General features: G+C 44.4%; 2 protein-coding genes across 2 annotated transcripts in view; one reads left to right on the top strand and one right to left on the bottom strand.

Annotated features, from left to right (window-relative positions):
* Positions 1 to 17748, bottom strand: part of ACOX3 (acyl-CoA oxidase 3, pristanoyl) — an 82231-nt gene extending 64483 nt beyond the window's left edge. Inside the window, exons 1-6 of the mRNA XM_018554975.1 lie at positions 17678 to 17748; positions 12129 to 12297; positions 11664 to 11897; positions 10238 to 10312; positions 6777 to 6866; positions 4928 to 5071 (exon numbers count right to left, since the gene is read on the bottom strand). Of these exons, the coding sequence (XP_018410477.1) occupies positions 4928 to 5071; positions 6777 to 6866; positions 10238 to 10312; positions 11664 to 11897; positions 12129 to 12290 (705 nt within the window). The 5' untranslated portion in view covers positions 12291 to 12297; positions 17678 to 17748. The remainder of the gene's footprint in view (positions 1 to 4927; positions 5072 to 6776; positions 6867 to 10237; positions 10313 to 11663; positions 11898 to 12128; positions 12298 to 17677) is intronic.
* A 289-nt stretch (positions 17749 to 18037) lies between these two features.
* TRMT44 (tRNA methyltransferase 44 homolog (S. cerevisiae)) overlaps positions 18038 to 25099 on the top strand; it is a 50461-nt gene continuing 43399 nt past the window's right edge. Inside the window, exons 1-2 of the mRNA XM_018554971.1 lie at positions 18038 to 18486; positions 23985 to 24102. Of these exons, the coding sequence (XP_018410473.1) occupies positions 18126 to 18486; positions 23985 to 24102 (479 nt within the window). The 5' untranslated portion in view covers positions 18038 to 18125. The remainder of the gene's footprint in view (positions 18487 to 23984; positions 24103 to 25099) is intronic.

The raw sequence follows: 25099 nt of genomic DNA, 5'->3' as shown, positions 1-25099 counted from the left end.
TCCCCCCCCCCCCCCACCTGCAGAGAAAGAGGGCAGATCACATCTGTGTGCACTGTAACTTTTTATTTATTCTGCGTCACATGTGCTGACTTCTGTTCTGTGTGTCACACCATAACCTCTGTACTCTGCGTCACACGCTAACCTCTGCACTGTGCGTCACACCCTTAACTCTGCGTCACACCGATGACCTCTGCACTCTGCGTCACACCGATGACCTCTGCACTCTGCCTTACAACTGACCTCTGCAGCTCAGAAATAACATTTTCAAATTGATTCAGGTCCTGCGCCGCAACCTTCTGTGGAACCACCCGACACCGGCTTACAGTGCTTTTGCCGCCCGCACATCTCCCCCTCCTGAGACCAGGCCAGCATTCCAGAGCAAAGAGGCAGAACAGTACCAAATTCATATACTATTATTCTGCATTGCTTTATAATGTATTGTATTGGGATTTGTAGTCCTCTACAGATGATGGCATTCTGCATTAGAGTGTAAGCTCCTCTGTACAGAGACTGCTGTGACTGGTTCAGTGTTCTCTGTACAGTACTACAGTATATGTCAGCTATATGAATGTAAAATGATAGTGTGCGACTATGGGGGGACATTAGAGTGTAAGCTCCTTTAGTGCAAGGAGAGCTGGGCGGGTTAGGGGTCAGTGAGATCCAGTTCCGGCACCCCCCTTGGGAGCAGGAAGGGGGGCCCCGAGAAAAAAATCTTGCACCAGGGCTCTTTGTTCCTTAGGTCCGCCCCTGATCAACAATCTCTGGTGCTTATTGTACTTATAAGAACTCAATAGCCAGTAATATTCTGTGCATTTAGGAATACATCCAGATTTTTTTAAACAGTTAACTGAGCTAGCTAGAACTAGTTCCTGGGGGAGTCTATTCCACATTTTCACAGCTCTAACTGTGAAGAATCCTTTCGGTATGCAAAGGTTAAACCTGTTTGCTTCCAGACGCAAAGAGTGTCCCCTTGTGCTTTGCATAAAGTGAATAATTTGGCACCAAGCTCACAATATGGACCATTTATCTATTTATACATGGTGATCATGTCCCCCCTTAGTCGCCTCTTCTCCAGAGAGAACAAATTCAGGTCAGTTAATCTTTCCTCATAGCTGAGCTCCTCCATGCCTCTTATGAGTTTGGTCGCCCTTCGCTGCACTTTCTCCAGTTCCATAACATCCTTTTTGTGAACTGGTGCCCAAAACTGAACTGCATATTCCAGATGAGGTCTTACTAATACTTTGTACAGGGGCAGGATTATGTCTCTATCTCTGGAGTCTAGACCCCGTATAATACAAGAACATATTTTGGTTGCTTTAGAAACTGAGGCTTGACATTGAATGCTGTTATTGAGTCTATGATCTACCAGAACACCCAGATCTTTCTCCATCATTGACTCCCCCAAACATATTCCCCCTAGAGTGTATGACGCATGCATGTTTTTAGTCCCCAAGTGCATCACTTTACATTGGTCAACATTAAACCTCATTTGCCAAATAGATGCCCAATCACACAGTGCATTCAGATCTGCTTGTAAGTTGGAGACATCCTGTAAGGACTGTATTCCACTACATAACTTGGTGTCATCTGCAAACACAGAAATAGTACTTTTAGGCCTCATTCACACACAACGCAAGCAAAATTGTATATGAGCATCTATGCGCGTATATACGAGCGTATGTGTGTATATGCGTGCACTATTTGCATTCCCAGAATTTTCAATGAACTGTATGCATATACGCGCGTATACACGCGCAAACATGCGTATGCGCGTAAAATACGGAGAAATACGCTGCCCGAATGCATCTCTGTTCCATTCTGATTTTGCGCATATATACGCTACGCAAATATACAGCACCATATGCGGCTATGTGTATGGAGCCATTTATTTGCATATGGTACAATACGCACCTACGCGCGTATATGCGCGGCAGTGTGACTGAGGCCTTAATCTCCAACTCTATGTCATTTATAAATAGATTAAACAATAAGGGGCCCAACACTGAACCTTGGGGGACACCACTAACAACCTCAGACTATTCAGAGTATGAATCATTGATCACCACTCTCTGAATACAGTCCTTAAGCCAGTTTTCTATCCAATTACAGATGGAATGCTCTATACCTTCTGACCTTAACTTATACATTAGCCTCCTGAGGGGAACTGTGTCAAATGCTTCTGCAAAGTCCAAGTATACTACATCCACAGCCATTCCTCTGTCCAATGTATTACTCACTTCCTCATAAAAAGAAAGTAGGTTTATTTTCAAGTAAAAACAATTGCATGTGATCCTTGAACAAACTTTCAAGTATCTTCCCAACTATATAAGTTAAACTTACAGGTCTGTAATTACTTGGTAAAGACTTTGATCCCTTTTTAAATATAGTCAAATAGAGAGTCCCACCGCACTCCTGACCAAGAAGCCCCATATATTGCAGAGGGGTGCTGAAGTGGCTGCGGATGGCGCCGCCAAAAACCAAAACAAATTATCACCAACACTCCAAGTTTATTTTTAAAATGAAATCCTTTATTCATTCTAGCAGGTCATATCACCATGCGTGGCAACGTTTCAGGACCTATCCGGTCCCTTTGTCAGGCAAACAAAAGTGATGATTGTTAAAATCTCCCATTAAATACTAAAGTCTCTTTATTGACGCTGGGGGGCCGGTAACAAACTCCAACAATTACTTTTGCATTATGCACACCAATATACAACTCCACCCATAATGCCTCAGCATCACTACACTCACCAGCAACAAAGTCCTCTTTCACACTATTTTAGATCCCCTCTCACATAGAAACAAACACAGCCACCTTTTCATTTTATTCGGTCTCTCTAGATGAAAGCATAGCCAGGAATATTAACAGCCCAATCATGTAAAGAACAAAGCCAAGATCCAGCAATACCAATTATATTATAGTGCTCCTCATGCACCAAAGCTTCCAATTCTCCCATTTTGCTTGGCAAACCTCTGGCATTGGCAAACACACAATTCTGTTGTGATTTCCATTGTACTTCCTGTCCGGAAACACAGCAGAAAATTAGAGATCTTTTAAAAGGGTAAATCCCCTCTTAGACAGTTGTTACTAAAATAGGTTTTCCCATAGGAAGAATTACCCTTTCCTTCCTGTGACAACTGTACCAGAGATGATGGTCGCCAGGTAGTTCACCAATAGAGAAGGTGACTGTCCCCAGTGGGCACACAGCCAGCAATAACCTGACAGAGGTTCTAACCCTTCCATTCTATCCAGGACTAAAATTAAAACGTTCTGGTGTTACATACACTTAAAAAAACACATTGAAAATAATATAGTTCCCTTTCATGTGTATATACTCTACGTTGCGTTACTTTGAAGTTTTAGCAAAAGTAATGCTTTGACCATCTTTATTGGCTTTTGGTGCAATATTTTCATGACTGTGTATAATAAACATATTTCCTCTAGTAGTTATATGTCAGACAAGTAAATAACGTGTATTGACAGCAGGCAGTGGACCTATTCTATAGCCAATAGTCATCCTGCTATTGGCTATGGAATCCGCCTGCTGTCAATCAGCAGCAGAGCGGACCTGATCGGGAACTAGTCCCTCGGTATACCCATCAGGCTGTACCAAGTTTGCCATGTAATTGGTTCCTCAGAGGTTGTGGGATGTGTAGCCAAAGGCATCTTAGCAACCATTGACTCAACCCTGGCCCCATTCAGCTGCCTGCCTGGAGATTCCCCAGCTGACACCTTGCAACTTCTGCTAGGTGTCGACACCTTGGATGTGTTGTCAGGAGCCCCAGCAGACTCAGAGCTGTCAATCTAGTGAAATTCTATTATATTCCCCTTCGCTCCTCCCCTTGCAACTACCGTATATACTCGAGTATAAGCCATCCCGAATATAGTAGCAAAAGCACTTTACATTATATTCTGAAAATATATACAGTAAATGGAATAGGGTAAAAGATTCGCTGTAGCTTGAGTTCTGCCATAGACTGAACAAGTATGAGAAGCAGCATGGTGGCAGCATTGGGTGAGTGTTTTTCCCCATAGTTCTCTTAAGGATCATGGGAGGACATATTCTAGCGTCCTCCTGTGACCCAAAGCTCAGTATGTCGCGAGCTACTGCTCGCAATATACTGAGACCGCCGCAGCCAGGATGGACAATACTGTTGAGATCTACCAAGCTGTGTCAGGGAGATGAGTTTCATTGTCACACGTCGGCTCGAACTATGAGGATGAGTGATTTTCACTCACCTCATAGTTCTTCTTTAAAGACTGCCAGTTATTTTAACTTTTTTCTGAGAGAGACATGAATGCTGCCATTGCATTTTCTCATGCAAATGCCATTTGTTTTATCTTTTTGCTCCTGCTTCAAAACTTTGGGGATCATTTATGAAAGTTACGCCCCGCATAACACCGGTCATATACCATTTGAATGGCAATAGAGCCCCTAGATGGTGCTGATGAGTATAGGAATTTGCTATTATCTCCAGCACCATTTGGGGGAGCTACTACCATTCGAACAGCATTCATGTGGCTATACACGGGGCAGAATTTCTGTAAGTGAACCCTTTTGTGTCCTTTACCTGAAACAAGCATGCAAATAACATGGCCCTACTTTACAAATCGGTATGCTTGTTCGTGATTAATAACTCAGACTTTATTGAACAATCACTAGCAGGAGCAGGGCAAGGCGAGACTACTGTTTTTTTGTGGAATATCCAAAGAATAGAATTTTCAGGCCTGTAATCAAAGCGTCCTGCCTCAAAAGCTGAGCTCTCACATCGTCACAAACGTGACAGCCATGGTCCGCTCCACTGCACCCAAAAATTAGTAATTTGCTTAACTTGTATTAGCTAAATTCTGGGGGCATTTGCTCTTTAAGCAATAAAAAGAATGTAACCTGTAAACCTGAAAATGTGACAAGAGAAGTTTACTCACCTGCACGACAAAAGAGTGTAATCCATGGCACTGTCCATCTGATGTGTACAGCTGAGCATACACCACAGCATGAGTGGCGGTCTTCCCCATATTCCCCACCCAGAATTTAGCTGCTTCAAAATCTGGGGAGTTTATAATAAATTCCTGGAAATGATAATATAGATCAAATAATGTTACAATGTACCATAATTTTTTTGGAAAAACACAGTCAGTACATACTGTAGTTCTACTCCAATGCTGGTATTTAAAGTGGAATGAAACCCATTGACTTTTCTAAGCTCAAATTTGAATTGTTCAATAAAATTTTATAAATCATCAGATTAAACATATCAGTGTTGTTTTCTGCATTGTTTTCTATTTCTATTCTGACTATTAGCCCATGTGCAGTGTATGCTACATTCAAGGCATGCCTGTGATGATATGTCACAGTTGCCAGTGTGCTTATGTCAGCATGATCTTTCAAGCCCCCATATGGCTGCTGTCAGAGCTGGTCATGTGTGCAGCACAACGGCAGGTTCAGATGTAAATAGAGGCTTAGATGGCACCTACTTTGGGAATTGGGGGGTAAGATTTACAGCATGAAATGGTTTCCGAGGTGATCAAATACATCTTTCAGTTTTATACATCAAGGGCCCTCTAACAAGAACAGAAATACAGATTCCCCCCTTTTTTTTTTTTTTTAATAAAACATGAATATTAGAGAAAAGAGAACCATAACCTGTTGCACTAACCATGGAGTCGGGACCTGCCAAATGTTTATCAATATTTGGGTCTCCTTTAAATCTAAATTCCAGGATGGAAAAAAACCCTTCCAGTGGGCACTCCTACACTACAAGGGTTAAATTCATTTTAAGCCTAGGGGGTAGAGGAAAAGGCTGGAATGCATAGCTCATTCATTGTCCCAGCGCTCTCCTCTGCTCTCCAGTGCTCTGGGTAGTGGGCTAGCCCTCGGCATCCTTGTATACATTGCAAGACTATTGGGGTCAGGATTATTAATCTTAAAAGTAGAAGCCAGGAGGCTAAACTTGTGTTGTTTTGCAAGCAGTGCATGGATGCTGTACTAAACAACCCCTGCAAGGGTATCCGATTTCAATGTATGAACTTTTGTTTAAATAAAAAGGCCCTTAAAAAAAGATATTGCGAGTGGAATGCATCCTTAAAGCACTCACCATATGTGCTAATATCCCCAAACATCACAATATATGGACATACACACACACACACACACACACACACACACACACAATATTTGTTGATAGAGAGAGAGTAAAGCTGGCCATACACTGCTCAAATTGTGGCCAAGTCCTGCTGCTGGCATCACTCCGATTGCCAAAATTAGGTCTTTCAATAGACTTTAGATCAGGGGTGTCAAACTCAATTTAATCGAGGGCCACATCAACATTATGGTTGCCCTCAAAGGGCCTGTAAGACTATATAAATGTATCTAATCTTTATCATAATTGCCTCTGCATTCGATTATCACTGGTTTTAGTAATAACTTAATACCTGGATCTGAAAGTAGAAGTCTAGGAAATGGCCTCCTTGAGTTTGACACATGCTTTAGATGAAGGAGCCAAGCCAAATAGAGACAACAGCCAGTCAGCTGCAGTCACTGTTTAGGTATTCTGAAAGCCATGCTGATTAGCGTGGAAGGGGAAATCAGGAGTTTTTTCTCTATTTTGGCCCCAGATCGTATGGCCAGCTTAAGACAATAGAAAACAGATATAAAATAACACCGGTTTAAAAACATATAAACAATAACACACAATTACAAGGGATGGACCAAAAGCCATTAGTGTCTCCTTTAAATCCAAACGTAACATTTTGTTGAGGATCTCCTTCATCATACCTTTGTCGAAGCATCAAAGTTTGCAGTTGTGCGGATGGCTTTTGTATTGCTGCCATGACTCAGCTCTGTGAGTGCAAAGCATCCAAAAATCTACAGAAGCAATAAATGTATTCATGTTAAATTTGAGAAATAATTTTAAACTCATCGCTTTGGCAGACAAATGAATACTCAACATAACTGTTAATGTCAGATCTGTTAAACAGTTGTCTGTAGAGAGAGAGAGAGATTATAGTAGGGAAAAAAACATACACACCCATTGCACTCCTGACTGGATACAAAACCCTAATTGTTGGGTGGGTGCTAAAATGACCGCGGATGACTCCGCAATATAAAAGGTGCCCATACACTGTGCGATTATCGTACGATAATCGCAAAGTGTATGGAAGGCGTGCGACCGTTTTTACTGTACGGTCGCACGTCTTTTGTCTAAGGAGCATGCTAGAAAACCAGCCGAGAATCGTACGATTTTCGGCTGGTTTTTAGCATGATCGTAAGATCAATGCCGCATGGGCCGGTGTGCGCACGCGCACACTTCCCGTTCAGCATTGCGGTCATCGGAAGCCCGCCCCTCAGGGGGGCGAGCTTGCGATGATCGCAAGTACGATCTGCCTGTCCAAGATGGGCAGATCGTACGTTTTTTTAATTACTTTACAACCATCGCAAGACTAAGGTCTTGCGATGGTTGTAAAGTGTATGGCCACCTTTAGTCCAAAAGAAAAAAAAAAGGTCACAAGCACTCCAGCATGTAGAAAAGTCAATGTTTATTGACTTCACAGGTGTCACATCATCAGAGCTCTGATATTATAGCTCTTTAGATTATAGTAGGAAGGTACTTAAACTAAAAAGGTGCCCATACACCTGCCAATTATCGTACGATAATCACGGGTGATCCTGCGATCGTACGATAATTGGCAGGTGTATGGAAGGCGTGCGATTGTTTCTACTGTACGATCGCACGTCTTTTGTCTTCCGAGCACGCTTGAAAACCTGCTGAAAATCGTAAGATTTTCGGCGGGTTAGTGGCGTACTTGGAAGACAAATGCCGAACGGGCCGGTGTGCGCAAGCGCACACTGCCCACTTGTACAGTGTAGCATTGCAGTCATCGGAAGCCCTCCCCTCAGCGGGGCGGGCTTTCGATGATCGCACGTACGACCTGCCTGTCCAAGATGGGCAGATCGTACGAGATTTTAATTACGGTACCTCACAACCATCGCAAGACAAAAGTCGTGCGATGGTCGTAAGGTGTATGGCCAGCTTAAGAGAGAGAGTGGTGCATCCTCACAGTCCGCAACGCCCCACCACTCTTCCAAAATGTTGCAGCATTTACCCTCAAATGTCCAGTGGTATCCAGATAAAAGTGACATAAACAAAGCTATTATACTGTAGATGGTCCATTTTCCTTTTTTGGTAGGCCTCCCACTCCTTACACTGGAGTCACTCATAATGAGCTGAATGAAAGATGAAAAGCCCTCTGGTACTGCATGTGTCCATAATATGACAATTTCTATGATTTCTAGTTGAAGGTCAGCATTTAGTCCATATCTACACATATCTGTTGAAAATTCATGCTGCTTTATTTCCGAAATGTAGGATGCATACCACATCTTCTCAGTGTAGGCAATACTAACTTTAGATTGAGTATGGAAGAGTTAGAAGTTCTGTCCAAATGTTTTTCGTTCCTTTTTATTTCATGGATATTAGAACAAGAACAGCGGATACATTTCCCCAATGGAAACATAAGCAATCAAAACTATTAGTTTTGGTCAGAGGTTCATTCCCGGTGACAATGATGATCAGCAGGGATGAGCTCACATTCAGACCCAACCTGATCCAAACCTGAGCTTCTCTAAACAAGGAAGTGCCAGGCCCATGGGCACTTCCACCCAATCAGCAGAAGGACAAGCTTTCTACTCCCCACAGCTGCATGTAAATAAAGGGGCGGGGTTGCTTTGTGATGATGTCATTTACCTTATATGACAACATAGCCAGGTTAAAGTGACATTAAAGTCCACTGCCCCCATTATTTGATGCCTCTTGCTGCGATCATCTTCCTTCTACTTGTCTCTGACAGTCCCTCCAGCGCTGGTGGTGGTCTCTGATCCACCGCAGACTCCTCGGGTCCCACGGTGTCTGTCTGACGTGTGCGCTCCCGGCTGCCAGACTGCATCCATTGAGTTTAATTTACTCTCCTCTCCACTCTATAGCGCATGCGCCTGCACACTTCTTCCTCACAGCCGTTCGGAAGTTGGGAGTGCTTCAGCCGGGAGCGAACGGCTCTGGAACAGGTAAGTAATTAGGTATTTGCCTCATTTATTTTTTTTAATCATGGGGCATATACAGTATCTATTGCTTACTAGATAGAGTTTAATTATACTTCTTTAAGTAGATCTCATTTACCAAACATAGGCATGCAGCCATGTTAGATCAATGAGATAATTGCATCCCACCTGCAGCTACTTGGCACCATGGAATGAACTTCCTTCTGTGTTTGTGAGGAGCTTCTTCCAGGTTCGGTAGAGCTTAGGTTCGGGTCAGGTTCAATCCGAACCTGAGCGCATCCATAGTGATCAAGACAATTAGAGAGTGTAAATCTCCCAACGAGTAGTAAAGTTTGTCACCAGCACACCGTGGTTAAACCTTCAAGCAGTGACCATCATCATCATGCCTGAGGAAGGGACCCCGAGTGGCCCCAAAACGTTGCTATGTGACAAGATGTGTGTGCATCAATAAAATGATCACTGCTTGAAGATTTAACCCCGGTGTGCTGGAGACATACTTTACTACTTGAATCTGAAGAGGCGCCATCCGCAGTCACTACAGCACCCACAGCAAGGGACATACCAGTAAGGAGTGCTGAGGGACTCTCCTGCATAATCTTCCAATGAGGACACAAACAGAAATTAAATCCTAAAAGGGGTTCTAAACCGTCACTACTCTATCCAAATCTAAAAAATAAAGTTTTGTCTTTAGCTTTACTTTAAAATCTGATGAGGTTTTATTTGTTCCCCACTTCCAGAAACTAAGGGCAATCCATCACACTGCATTTAATGCAAAATAACATGCATTGCATTAGGGCAGGCCATTTCTTTAAATAGACAGCCGAACACACAACAGCAGATTAAAATGATACCAGCTGCTAGGGAAAGATACCGCAACGCACAGTGTGTTACCACGAGCTGTAAAGCAGGTGTGTTGTGGAGGTGCTTTGGGTTGTCGTCAAAAATGAATCGCAATGCAGTGCACCAATGTAGGTAACGTGAGTTGCTACAATGCAATGGTGTGAACAATTTGAATGGATGGCACTCATGGCCACGGTAAAGGTCATCATGGTGGTACAGTGAAGAGGCACAATATCCGGGGAACACTGCTCTATGCAATAAAGATGGTGAATCTTATAATGTAACATAACATAGAGGCCATACAGAGGAACCTGTTACTTGTTTCATCTGTTAGAACGTACCTCCATATGCCTTGTTTGGTTTAGAAAGGTCTGATGCCTCTCAGACCCGCCATTTCCAACAGCACCCGCAAACACCTGAGATACAAAGACAGACAATCATTAACAACTGCGTAAGGTGAACATTAAAGAAGAACTCCGGGCATATGAAATCTTACTCCTTGCAGTGGGGCTACCCCTGCGCTACAAGGGTTAAGGGTTTGCTTTGTCTAGGGAGCTAAAATAACAAAGATATACTGATAGACTGGTTCCTGCAGCCCTGCTCCCCCTATGCTCCATCAGTCTTAAGAACCCGTGAGTCATCACATCCTATACAGTGTATTGGACGTGAGGACGCCAAGGGACATTACACCGCTGGAGCAGAGGGAGAATGAGGTTGCAGGGACATCTCTAGCAATCAGGCAGGCTTGTGGTCAAGTGAGTATAACTTTGCTATTTTAGCTCCCTATACAAAACAAGCACTTTACCCTTGCAGTGTGGGGGTAGCCCCAGGGCCAGATTTCCCACCTGGCCAATAAGGCTTGGCCTAGGGGTGGCAGGGAGTAAAGGGGCGGCAGGGACGTGGAATTCCTATCGCCCAATGCTGGGACATGCAGTTCTGGGCGGTTAGTTTTTTCTACATTTAGTCCTGCTTCAGGCAAGCAGAGCTAAATGTAGAACGGGGAAGCTACAGTTCGTTTTGTACAAGTGATCCCGGCGATGCCGAGAAAACTTGCAATTAGCCTGCTCGTCCGTCCTCCCCTGCCGCCCCCACCTCCGGCTGCCTCTCTCCTCCCTGGTCGCCTCCCCGCGGGGGTTTTCGGGGTACCTCCGCTCTTCTGGGGGACCCGGGACCACGGGACACATTTATTCAGGATGGAGAGCGGGGAGCAGAAAACATCCGTTCTCCGCTCAGCTCCGTGTAACCACTGAGATGGGAGAGCTGCATTCAAAGCCTTCCCATCTTAGTTGTCACAGAAGTTCCAGCACAGTGCTGTGCTCAAACTCCTGTATTGGAGGTGACAGATCAATAAAGAGAACCTGTCACCTCCAAATGCTATCACACTGGGGCTTGTTAGCTCCTGTGTGATAGCAATAAAGTTAAGTGGAGAAAAAATAAATAGAAAATAAAAAATGTAAAAATAATAAAATGATTATGTTTTTTTTTTTTTTAAAAGTAAAGATAATAAGAAATAAAAAATGTAAAAGTAAAAAATAAAACAAAAATTCAAACCAACCCCCTCCTCCCCCGCCATCTGGTCTCCATTCTCCATGGGGGGTTGGGGGCGGTGTTTGGTGGGAAGGGTGGCGCATTGAGGAACCTGGCCTTGAGGCAGCAGAGAGAGTAAATCCGGCCCAGGGTAGGCCCACTACAAGGGTTACGGTTTCATATACCTTAAGTTCTTCTTTAATGGGGTCATGTTTTGGTGAGGTGACTGTATTAAAGTACCTGAGTATTCAGGAAATATTTTGCAGCAAGCGACCAGTCATACATGCCCAGACAGTTTATAAGCACCAGAAGTTTCTGAGGTTTCTCCATGGTTGCCTCGAAGGTCAGGAAATCATATTCGAATATCTTCTTGCAGCGCAGAAATGTCAGCTCTCTGTACTTCTCCAGACGTAGCTCCTCTCCAGGTTGGCGATAGAAAAGCGGGTCATTCTCCAGCGTGGAGAAGATTTTGTTCTGGGGAAAGCAGTGTAAAAGGGGTTATTTTATAATAGATAAAGAATAAACAATTGAAGTCAATTAAACAATTGAAGTCAGTTTCAAATTTAAAGTGAATCTATGCCTTGCCCATGCATGGTAGGACGATAGAAGCAGATTCATCTCTGTGAGTTCTAGTTACCTATCTTTCACTTTTCTCTGAGAATGTAATTGAATATAATTGACAACACTTAAGATTTAATAACTTACTTTAAAAGCAATAATATCTTCATCATCCAGAAACATCATCATATCCTTCCAGTTGAAGGAGGCCTTTCTTCTGTATTCAGAGAGTGGTCCATTAGGCAGATCCGGCAACCAGTCGTTAATGGAGGTTGCTGTGGGGGCATCACAGTTTTTGGCAGCAATCATCGCAGGTTTGCTTCAGAAAACAGAATAATGTTATTCCTTTTATTAGACAGAAAGGAATACACTGCAATGTTACACAAAAATCAATCAGGCTTCAGGCCGAAAGGAGGAAGAAAGAGGGATCTGGTTTCACGGTGCGTTGCAGGTCTTGTATTGCAGTAGCATGCTCCTGTACCGAGTCCTCCACCCCAGACACCCGCGCCTCCGCCTGGGACATCCTGCCCCGAATTTTGTCCAGATCATGTCTGATCAATGTGCACTCCACCGCCAGATGGTCTATTTTGGCTGTGAGGGTGATTTTACAGCCCTCTATGGCCTCCAGGATAGCTGTTATCTCAGCCCTCTCCTTACTTGTGGTCGGTGGGGAGAGAGGCTGCTCCGGAGGGGCCAGCGCCACCTCAGCAGCGTCTGCAGCTATTCCCTCCATGCACAGGGTCCGGCGTGAGCACTCACAGGGAGCAATGGACGGCGGCAAGATGGCGGCGGCGGGACACGAGGCCGCACGCTGGGATCTCCTCCAGCCACCTTTCGGGGTATTACCTCGCTTGCCAGACCTAGAGGGCATATCCCCCTGCTCCGGACATCCACCGGAGCTCGGGTGTGAAGAACAGGAACCGAGTCTGAAGGACTAAAGCCGGATGAAGCTCAGTGTGGCGGCGGAGCTCCCTCAGACACGTCCGCTCTGCTTCACATCTCGGCCACGCCCACAGGTCATTAACTTAAAGGTAACTGTGACTAATGGCCCTGGAATTATTGCTCTCATTTTGCTGCGCATGGTAATACCAAACGGGTGGCGCAAACGGGTGGCGCAGGATTTTCGTACTGTATGTAGGCGCATCTGACACGTGTTTGTGTTAGTATGTGCGAGTACGCGGGGGGCTTGAACAAAATGTTTTTTTAATTTGTCTTATTTAACTTTATTTTTTAAAGCATCATGTTTTAAATAAGCCCCGTATGTAATAGCATATTCATGGTGACAGGTGCTCTTCAAGAAGAAACCTCTCTGGCTAGGGAATGACAGCTGAGAACCTGGAAGTGACAAAATCATCGTCACCAGGTTCATCCAGCAGGAAGGAGACCAGTGGATGGATGTTTACTGGTCTCTCTCCGTTAACTCTGCTGTCACCTGCGACGCTGGTCCCGAGGGAACGGAGAGGCGCATGTTTCAGAGCCCGTGTTTTACAGCTGCCTGAATCATTCCAGTGTAAAGCTGACAGTCATCTTTACACATATAAACAGACTCTGCTTACAGGGCCCCACTGCAAAAGGGTTAAAGTGGAATTCCAGGATTCTTCAAAGCAAGCACTTAACCCTTGCAGTGCAGGGGTAGTTCCACTGCAAGAGTTAGGCCTCATTCATACAGCTTAAAGTCGGCCCGTAGAGATCCGTGCGGCGTGCACAGGCGTATCGGGCCGTTCCCGGGAAGGACAGGTGCTGTGTGTGATTGTACGCAACAGCCTGTTCTTCCCTATGGGAGGACGTGGCCGTACATCCATGCAGGTGCGGGCGCCCGTACTCGTACACAGACAGAATCTATACGGGCCGACTCTAAGCTGTGTGAATGAGGCCTTAAAAGAGAACTATGAGGTGAGTGCTTTCCACTCACCTCATAGTTCTAGCCGACCTGTGACAATGAGACTGTCACAGGTCGGCTCAGTAGATCGGGAGGTGAGCGAACACAAATACCGGCATTCGCTCACCTCTCAATCCTGTCGCCGCTCTCTGCCGTGACAGGGGAGGGGCTGGATTCCCCCCGCTCGGCCAGCGCTGACTGGCGGAACGGACGTGGAAGGGGGGGGGTACAGCTGGCTCTGCCTCTAGATAGGCAGAGCCAGCTGTCAGTCGCGCAGCTGGGCGGATCCAGACATAAATGTCGGGATCCGCTTCAGCTGCAGCGTCTTAGTATACCGCGAACAGCAGTTTGCAGTATACTCCGTCGTCTCAGTATACCGCGTGCTACAGCTTGCGGTATACTGAGCCTAGGGTGACGGGAGGACGCTATTTTGTGTCCTCCCGTTCCCTAAGGAGAACTATGGGGAAACGCCTTAACCCCATAGTTCTCCTTTAAGTGCTCACTTTGGTTTGGGGACGAAAATAAAGAAAATATACTCACCTGATCCCAGATCCAACATGGCTGCTAGACTGATCTCCACAGCTTTTTCTCCCCTAGGCTACGGTAATCTAAGGCCTCATCAGGTCTAATTCAGGAAGCTGCAGTGGGGTGGAGGGAGCCCCACTGCAAGGGATAACTTTTCACAATCCTGGAGTTTCTCTTTAAGAAATATGTGCGTGTTTATTTATTGTTCACCTTTTAATAGATAATTATCAATAACTGACATCCAATTGGTAGATATGACATATGCAGGGGATGCCAGATTCTTCAGGTTTATTTCTGAATAAGCAATATACTGCAACAAAGAAAGCAAAAATAAAACAAAGCTCACTACAAGACATGCTTGGAGCGTCCGATTCCTACAAAGCATGTCCAAACATTTGCACAATCTACATTTTATATCCCTCAATCTGTTAGGAAATCGTTATTGTGCAGTAATGTACAGAAATATATCATGTTGAAGTTTGCTCCCTGCAAAGCTTGTGTTGGCCTACCTTGGAGAAGCGGCACGACAAGTCACTGGAGCAGGAATGTCCCAGCGTCGCATGATATGATTTAATAGAAACATCACCAAGGGCCATAAATAACATTATACTTACTAATAGCAGACCCGGAGAATCCACAGATTCACAAAGAGTGAATATTTATCAGAAGGACGGCTAGGCAAGAGCTGAGTACATGCAGATGTCAGGATCACAATGGATTACTCTTCAACTGAATATTATTTGCTGACACTGATCATATTGATAAAGCGTAGCCTGGACTTAGAACTTTATCACAGTATGGGTTACAAGTCCTTTCCCACTTGTCGTATTATACCCAGGTCAGATGTGTTTATCTACATAGATATTATAGGGAACTGGAAATATGGATGTGTACTAGAAATCTACATTCATGCAGCCTAGCAGCACAGAAAATGCAATGAAAACATAAATATATAATATTGTAATAACCTCCAATAGTTAAAGGGTATCTTAAAAATAAATCTGTATTTCTATATTAAATTTCCATATGTTCTATCCCAAACCCAATAATCATATTGATCTGGAAGTTTGTAAACTTACTTATTGAAGATGCCCATAGGATGTACTTCCTCAATGCACTGACGTGTCACAACTCTCACACAGCCTGCCTTCTGAACTACAATTTAGCATCTGAACAATGTAACATTATCATTGATGTCTGGAAGCAATGCATGCTGGAATATGTCGTCTCCAGAAATGGAGATTGCATCACATCAAGCAGCAGGCAAAGAGATGCAGCACACTGGGGATCCAGGAAGTTGATGAAAGTGATGGGCAGACGGAAGGCAGTACTCACTACATAAAAGTAAGCTATGACTACATTATCAGAAACAAATCTAGTATGTATTCCTATTACAATGCTGATGTTATAACAGCAGAAGGTATGGTGGGACTTTACATCTCCTTTAATATAATAACACAGTGTTTCCCGCTGCTGTATTTGAGGGTGTGCTATCCTTGGACCTAGCAGACGTGAGATGAGTAATAGCCATTTCTGTGTGAAGAATTGGGACAGGTTCTCATTGTTTTATACCTAATTGCAAAGCCTGAAAAGTTAGTTTTGGAGACTAAATGGTACAGATACTTCTATGTATCTTTATATGTGTTTACCAGTGACTATAGCCTTAGGTGAAGGATAGATCATAGTATGCTTAAAAAATACATTCAAGTAACATAACTATTTACAAAAATGTATCTTATTTGTGTATCACTCGGCTGTAGATCCTCAAATCATCTCTGAATTGGTGCTGACACTGTCCTTCCTTCTGGAGGGGGGCTACTTTTCTTCCCCATGGTCCCTGTGTGTGATCTAACGTAGTCACTGCTCCAAGCTTGCTTCTGTGATGGACTACAATCTCACGTTTAGTTTATTAATTTGTATTGTGATTATAGTCCATCACAGGAGTGAGCTTGGAGCAGTGACTACTTTACAGTACACACAGGGACCACGGGGAATACAAGTAGCCACCCTCCAGAAGGAAGGACAGTGTCGGCACCAATTCAGAAATGATTTGAGGATCTAAAGCCGAGTGATACACAAATAAGATACATTTTTGTTAATAGTTAAGATACTTGAATGTATTTTTAAGATTTAACTCCTGAGTTTAGTGTCACTTTAATGTTTGGTTATTCTATTTCAATTTATACAACCAGCTGGGCCCCTACATCGCCCACAACGGCCCTTGCCGGGGAAATCCTTAAAGAAGATTAACCCTTGCAGTGGGGGTACTCCCGCACTGCAAAGGTTAACTGCTCATCGAAAAACAATAAAACGATTTACTTTTTTTTTAACAATTAATTCCACGGTCACATGACTGTTTAGTCCTACTCCTCTCCTACAGCTCAATGGGGTGGGGGGCAGAGAATGCGAATAATACTCATCAGCTTCTGCTGACATCACAGAACCGAGAGAGGACCATTGTCCCCCATGTACCGTAAACCCGACTCGGGCTGTAGGCGGGGATACAGGAATGATTGACATCCCTTGAAAACCCCTGCCAAAAGCTGCTGTACTTACAACGTGGAGGGCTGGACAGGAGCACGGCAGTAGTCCAAAACTGATATTGATACACAGGAATTAACACAACATGCTGCAGTTTTCGCCCCGCTGGTGTCTTTTACAAATAAATACACAAATGTTAAATTAATTGAAAACAGTGTCTCCTGGGATGTCAATGCAGCCCATGTAATTCAACAATGGGCAGAACAGACCGAGAGTCTAATAAGCCTGGGCAATTCCATTGCTGCTCATGTAATAGATCAGGGGTAGGCAACCTGGCACTCCAGCTATTGTGGAACTACAAGTCCCACGATGCATTGCAAGGCTCTGACAGCCACGGCTCTTAGAGGCATGATGGGATTTGTAGCTTGACCACAGCTGTAGTGCTGAGAATGCCAACCCCTGTAATAAAACTACTGAGAGGAAGATTGTAAGCTCCTCTCACAGGCAGAGTCCTCCTAACCCTCTTGTCTTGTATAGTATTGTAACTGTTCTGTCTTCCTTTATTTTTTCTAAAAGCATTGCACAAACTGTTGTTGCTGTATAAATATAAATCCGGTGTAATGTTACAAATAATATATAAAAAAGCATGTTAAAATTGGATTTGATATACAGATTACAATCATTGCAAGAAATACCTTTGGCAACAGTGGTGATTTAAGAAGTAACTTCTGATTGGCTGCTATGGGTTTTGGCAATGTGCCTTATTGAACAATCCGCCCTCTTCCTTCAATGTAAATGCATTATGGCTCACCTGTGCTCAGAATACAACCTCTGACAGCACCAGCCAGCAGCAGGACCTGACCACACAGATACTTCCTGTAGGTGGAGCTAAATCCGCCATCTTTGTTAAGGGAAGCAGGCCAGTAACTAATTATTTTTATGTATCTTTATTTATTTCTCAATTGTGGTTCTAATACTTCTGTAAACACGTTTTACTGCAATTTGCTGAGGACTTTATAGATCTTGCTGTCCAAAGCGTGAAATCACAATGGTAACATACGTCGATACTGTGTGCCCGATGTGTGATGGAACCTCTTTATTTCTATGTCCGCTAGAGTTCACCCGCGGCGGCCATTTTGTTGTAGACCAGTGTCGTGTTATTCTATGGTTAGATTCAGGAGACCAGATTCCGGAAGTGGAGACAGTCTTGGAGAGGCGGATACGTCATCTCTCAGAGACGACGGTGTGCGGGCTGCATAATGCCAGAGTTGGGCAGCGTGTGTGTGAGGGATTCCGGGGGCACGGTGTTGCCGGGAGGGTTCTGGTCGGCGGTGTCGGTGTGGCTGGAGAAGGCGCAGGTGTTGAATAAGAGGCTATGCGGCTCTTCTATAGAGCAGAGCTGTGATCTGCGGGGGCCCCAGGAGGGGGAGGGGACTCTACGGGAGCTGCTTCCCCTATTGGACGGGCTCAGCGGCTGTGAAGGAGATGAGGAGGTGCTGAGAGCCATCAGAGCCAATGAGGAGGCGGGAGAGGGCAGAGTCCTCCTTCTGAGGAGCCTCATCCCCAAATCCAACCCCCATTACTGCTCCACGGTGCCCCGGAGAGAGCTTGTCATCAAAGGTGAGCAGCAACACCGCTGTTGTCATGGTGCCACGCACACTACAATCCAATCATCATGGGGCTGCGTTCACACCTTTGCCTTTCTGCTCAATGCATTTTCCAATGTAAACAGGTGATAAGACGCATGTTCACATTCAATACCAAGTGCATTGCAATGTACACATGCATTTCTATTGACCTCAATGTGTTGGGGAAAAGCGCAGGGGTGTAAATTCAGCCGTCATACACGTGTGATACAGAGATGCACGTGATGTACATTAGCGTGTTACCCTCCAGAAGGAAGGACAGTGTCCGCATGAATTCAGAGATGATTTGAGGATCTACAGCCGAGTGATACACAAATAAGATACACTTTTGTTAATACGGATGCATTGAAATTTCGGCTGTTGAAACATATTGTCTGAAAGTGCCATCTTTGGGCCGATATATCGGTGCATCCGTTCTTTCTCTCCTCCCTCTGGGCGCTGCTCTTTGTCCCAGCGAGGAGGAGAGAAACTCTCACAGGAGGCCTAGCGGTGCGGGAGGAGAGTGCCGTGAGTGGCCGGCGTCTCTCCGCACCGCTCAGGCTCCTGCGGCAGTGTGGGCAGAGACAACTGTCACTGGAGGCTGTCTGGCAGGGGAGGAGTCAGCTGTCAGATCGAGCTCTCCTCCCCACACCGTTCGCTCAGCCTCCTGTGACAGCCGATCCAGGATGGAGAGCGGGTACAAACACTCAGTGGTCAGTGATCGCTGAGTGTTTGTAAATAATTGAGGACATAGTATGGTTACTATATCCTCAATTATGAATGAATGGGAATGATCTACATCACCTCCTGTTCATTCATGATTGTGGACATGGTAAACATACTCTGTCCTCGTGTTATGAATGAACAGGAACACTCAGTATAGAGGATTCATGTTCATTCATAACAGGGGCTGAAGAGAAAGAGGACTCTGTGTCCTCAACCTCTTTTTCTATTATAAAAGGGAAATATCATGGGTCTGTTTAGACCAGGGGTAGGCAACCTTGGCTCTCCAGCTGTGCTGAAACTACAAATCCCATCATGCTTCTGCCTCTGGGAGTCATGCCTGTGGCTTGCAATGCCTTATGGGATTTGTAGTTTCAGCACAGCTGGAGAGCTGAGGTTGCCTACCCCTGGTTTAGCCCCCTAAAATTTCCCCGAAGCACCTAAAAATAAATCTTTACCGCGTTTCCATTGGGATACAGCCAAGTAGCCCTCGGAAACGGGCGTTTGGCGCGCGTTTTTTTACCGCGAATCGCGGTAAAGACGCGAAACGCACGACAAACGCGCATATTCAATACGCCTAGGTGTGAATCCAGCCTACTAATATGCTATCACATAGGCCTTTTGTAAGCCCTCTTATGAGATAGTAATAAAGTAAGAAAAAGTTTAAAAAATAAGAATAAAATAAATGTAAAAAAAGTCCCAGCCTCCGCGAGCGTCAGAAAAAAATTGCCGTCTGGAGACGGCAACCCACAGATGCTGCAGTGCCGTCCGTCCGTTTTTTTACTACGGGCGGACGGCAAGAGGTTAACATAAACACACGTAGGGTGCGCCTGTGTACCAAATGAGGATCACTATACCATCGTTGGAGCAAGAGCAATAATTCCATGGCCAATATTCATAGATATCTCTAAACTGATGACCTGTACGGGCTTATGAAGTGTCACCTACGGGCAATTTGGGGTACCGTATTTTGTTGTCGTTTAACGGCCGCATGGAATTTTTTACCTATCTACTTGTTGTAACCTCATCTTTTTTATTTTACCCCAAAAAAATGGGTATTATATTGTGTTTTCGGGCACTAAACTTAACCTAAAAGAGAACTATGGGGTAAGTGTTTTTCCCTGTAGTTCTCTTTAGGGTCACCGGAGGACATAAACTAACCTCCTCCCATGACCCAAAGCTCAGTATATAGCAGGCTATTGCCCGCTATATACTGAGACGCCGCAGCCGGGACAGATCCCGACAATTATGTCTGGATCCACCCAGCTGCGTGATTGACAGCGGGCTCTGCCTATCTAGAGGCAGAGCCAGGTGTACCCTCCCCCGTTCATTCCTCCACTCAGCACTGGAGGGGAGGGGGGAGCCCCTGCAGGGAGCCGTGACTGACAGTCACCACTCACTGCAGGGAGCCAATCGGGAAGTGAGCAGATCGATGCATGTTTCTGCTCACCTCCCGATCAATAGAGCCAACGCGTGAGAGCTTCTTTGTCACAGGTCGCCTCTAACTATGAGGATGAGTGGAAATCACTTGCCTCATAGTTCTCCTTTTTAAGTGCATTTTTTACTAAATTTTTGGGTTTGATAAAGATTGGAGCTAATATCGTGCAAAGTGAAAATCTGCTACTGCTGCCATTTTATTCTACAGATCTTTCAGAAAATAGATAATATTTGGGGGTTTTGAGCAATTTTCAGGCCTAAAATGTGGATTATAACATGGGTGCAAAACACGAATAAAAAGGTGAAAAGTTTAAAGTTGACAAACAGTTGGCACTATATAAATCCTGTATAATGGGAATGTGCACATTTCTGTACGTTATGACCTGCGCTGACAATCAATACAAAGTGCATTGCAATACACATTATAAACAATGCATGTTATCACATGTTTACATGCGTGTTAAAGCGTTTCTATTGATATGAGAAATACAATGTGACAATGATGTTGTTGCATTGTATTTCCCAATGACACCTCCAGACACTGCTTAGAAGTAACATTTTGCAGAGGAGCTGCTGCAGCTGCAATACAAAGCAAGTCCCCTGTGTTATTTTGCCAGCCGGCATTTGTTATGTCAGGGAAAGAGGCCGGAAATGGTTAAAGGTTAAAGGGATTGTTCATTTTCTCTATAATGTGTAGCGGGCTACCGTGCTTGCACAAAGTGTTCTCTGCTCCTCTGTATGGGTATTCCAGGTTCCGATAATCCCTTGCTATTGAATGAGGACACTTCCAGAAAACAGTGTCAGTTGTGTCTTTCTATGAAGTTATCTGAAGTCAGTTTTGTTCTCAGCGTGCTGTTTACATGTGCATGACTGCTCCATTACAGTGAGGTAACCGGGGCCCTTAAAGCTGAACTCCAACGTTAGATTTTTTTCCCCACACTTGTAATAAGTTCTGTGTTAAGGGCCCTGTCACTCCATATCTGGACCAGATCTGCATGCGTTTTTTATGTGTTCCAGTGCGTGTTTTTATTTTTTGGGGGGGGTGTCATTATGCAGATTAATCTCTGAGGTCACTTCCTGCTCCATGTCATAGCACTTCCTCTTGTTTGTGTGAGCTTGTGAGCAAACATGTTTGATTTGTATGCAGGCATGTTCTTTGTGATGGCTATTGCAAAAGAGCGGTATGCATGCAATCAATGTGCAGCTACAGCAAAAGAGAGGCGTACATGCAATCAGTGTTCGGATACATCAAAAGAGCAGTATGCATGCAATCATAATACATGAAGTGTTTTGTACTCACGACAGCGCTCCTTTTCGGCTCTTCTCATTTGTGTAAAATCAGGATCAAATTTTGATGTAATTGAACGCCATTTTTCAGTCCTGCGTGTATTGTTTTTGTAGTCGGGGTGTCTCAGGTCGTATAGTTCAGGGAACTCCCTTTTTTTTTTTTTTTAATTCTGTTGCTTTCCAGTGCGGTGCATTTGGGACGCGATCCGGTGCAGAGAAAAAAAAATATTGGTACTCGATACCAAAAAAGCGATATCGGTGCATCCCTACTTTAAAGGGTATCCAAACTTAAAAAATACAAATGTAATGTATTGCATCTTACCAGTCCTTAGATGTGGTGATTCATCTTCTTCTTTTTTTAGGCTTTTTTCCCCCCTTTATTTTCACCTGGTGAACTTGCAGTAACACATTTCCTGCCTTATGGTCTCCCTACTCTATGGAGGAGCAATGGAGCCACCCTTGGACCACAGCATTGTCACCCTGTGGAGGTGGAGTTGAATAACAAATTAAACGTGAACTCGGCTAACACTTTCTAAGCAATTACAGCAATTGTTTATTTCCCTTTTGGGATAAAGATTTTTAATAAATGAATAAAATCTGACTATTGTCAGTATTAAATGGTTTGTATCAACTTTCTAGCTTCCACTTTTGCTGGACAGCTTGGTCTGTTAAAGGAAGCTAAAAAAAATAACAGACTTGCTGGCCAGATCACCAGGTGATAATAAAGGAAAAAAAAAAGCCTAAAAAAGAAAAACAAGTGCAGCCAGCACATCTAAAGGTGCCCACACACCTTGCGATAATCGCGGGAAATCCCGCAATCGTACGACTATCGCAAGGTGTGTGGAAGCCGTGCGACCTCTGCTACTGTAAGGTCGCACGACTTTTATCTTACGAACATGTTCGAAAACCCGCCGAGCATCATACGATGTTCGGCGGGTGTGTAGCATGTTCGTAAGATAAAAGCCGGACGGGCCGGTGTGCGCAAGCGCACACTGCCCGTTCGGCATTGCGGTCATCGGAAGCGCGCCCCTCGGGGGCGCAGCTTGCGATCATCGCAAGTACGATCTGCCTGTCCAAGATAGGCAGATCGTACGTTTTTATTCATTACCTTACAACCATCGCAAGACAAAAGTGTTGCGATGTTTGTAAGGTGTGTGCCCAGCCTAAGGCCCCATTTACACTGAGCGGATTTCCACCGCGATATCGCACATTTTTGCCGCGTGATATCGCGAGAAGTTGCTTGCTAATTATTTTCAATGGAGCTGTTCTATTGCACAGCTCCATGTCGCAGTGGCGTGTCGCTTGTGCAGGACCCTTCGCGGAGGTCGCGCAATTTTTCTTTTTATGCATGAAGCCCGGCGGTGAAGGTCGTGCGATCGTCGCCCAGAACAGTCGCGCTGTCCTGACCGCGCGGATCCGCTTGTAAGGTATGTGGCTTAGTGTGAATGGGGCCTAAAGGATTGGTAAGCTGCAACATATTACATTGTTGCTTTTGGCTTTATATACCGTTTCATATACACAGGAGGTTTTTTTCGAAGCCCAGTAGGATTCATGTAACCGAGATATAACTCGTAACCGCAAGGTCTGGTTCACACCTGTACGTTTTGTAGCGCTCTATAAAACGCTCAAACATTAAAAGCCCACTGTTTTCTATGGGTATGGTTCACACCTTGCCGTATTTAAGCCCGTCTGAACGCGCTACAAAACGGCCTACGCCTGGAAAGGTACATGAGCTTCTTTGCTGCATTTTTGTCTTGCGTTTCCATTGGGATACAGCCAAGTAGCCCTCGGAAACGCGCGTTTGTCGCACGGTTTTTTTAACGTGAATCGTGGCATACACGAAACGCGCATATTCGATACGCCTAGGTGTGAACAGAGCCTAATACACGCAGACACTACTCTGAGTTTGTTTCATTCTCAACGAGACAATTGAATGTTTTGAAATGCAAATGAGCGTCCCCGACAATGATAAACCAGAAGGCTCCTTTAGTGTAAGTGACATAATGGGAGTTCTGTCATGTACATGTTTTCTGTCTCCCTCTCCAGATACCTCCAGCAGAGTGGTGACATTTATACCACTGGAAGAGCCAAGCCAGGGACATATTCAGGTCAAGAAAAACAACATTTATCAAATCCGTCTTGCACATGTCGCGGATGATGAATGGTGAGTGGAGCCGGCGAGGGTTTTCTGTGCTGCATATATTAGCATTAAGTCCCAATGTCTGCTGTATGATGTATGGCCTGCTCCTGTCACCCAGGTGGTCAGTGGAAGCTTTTCATTTCTTAATTGTACTCGTTTATTTTCCTCTTATATGGAGTTTCGTGTCACCAGCAATGTCACCACCAACCACTGCGTAGTGGCTAGTTCATTAGCGATATGACAATATTTCCCCTGTTTTGTCTAGAGGCAATGGATGCCCCCAAAGCAGATTATAGATCAAAGGAAACTGCACCTTTAAAAAATAATAAATGCACGCTTTATTAAAAACATTTTTTTTTCCCCAAGCGAGTCAGTAATGCATTGAAACCATGATTAGGGATTGTGGGTGCAATGCTCTGGCCTTGCAGACTCTTCCTCCCATCCATGTCCATACCTCAGTAGATTCAGTAACATGGATGGGAGGCAGAACGAGTAGACTAGAACGATAGGTGACACTCCTATTTCCTTTGTCAGCTTTGCAGCTTCCGTTGTCACATTTCCACCTATAGCTGAATCAGCATCATCACCTTTGTCTTATGAGCGGGCAAGAGACTGGAAGGCCATTGTATCTTGTTTTTGTTGGTTATGTGTGTAGATGAAGCACTGAGATGTTGAGGAATGCTAAATTAAGTTTTACGTGCTTAGAAGAACATTGTATACATGTATGTAACAATACAGCATCAAATGCTAAACATATACTGTAGATCAGGGGTCTCAAACTAATTTTTTTTTTCCCATGGGGGCCGCTTGCCAAATTTCATACTTCGAAAAATAAAATGTAACTCCAATGGGTCACAGCGGCCGCTTGTAAACGCCAGATTATGGATTCCTCCTGCATGAAAACGTCAGGAATCCCTAATTGCACCTAAAGATACAGGTGTGAATGGAACCTAATACACTTCTACCAAATCCCACACACACACACACGTGTGTATGTGTGTGTGTGTGTATATATATATAT

Source organism: Nanorana parkeri, unplaced genomic scaffold (genome assembly GCF_000935625.1).
Source record: "Nanorana parkeri isolate BGI_ZX_2015 unplaced genomic scaffold, ASM93562v1 scaffold180, whole genome shotgun sequence".
Taxonomy (NCBI): Eukaryota; Metazoa; Chordata; class Amphibia; order Anura; family Dicroglossidae; genus Nanorana; species Nanorana parkeri.
Note: the sequence above shows the minus strand (reverse complement) of the source record. Positions and strands in the feature narration are given on the sequence as shown.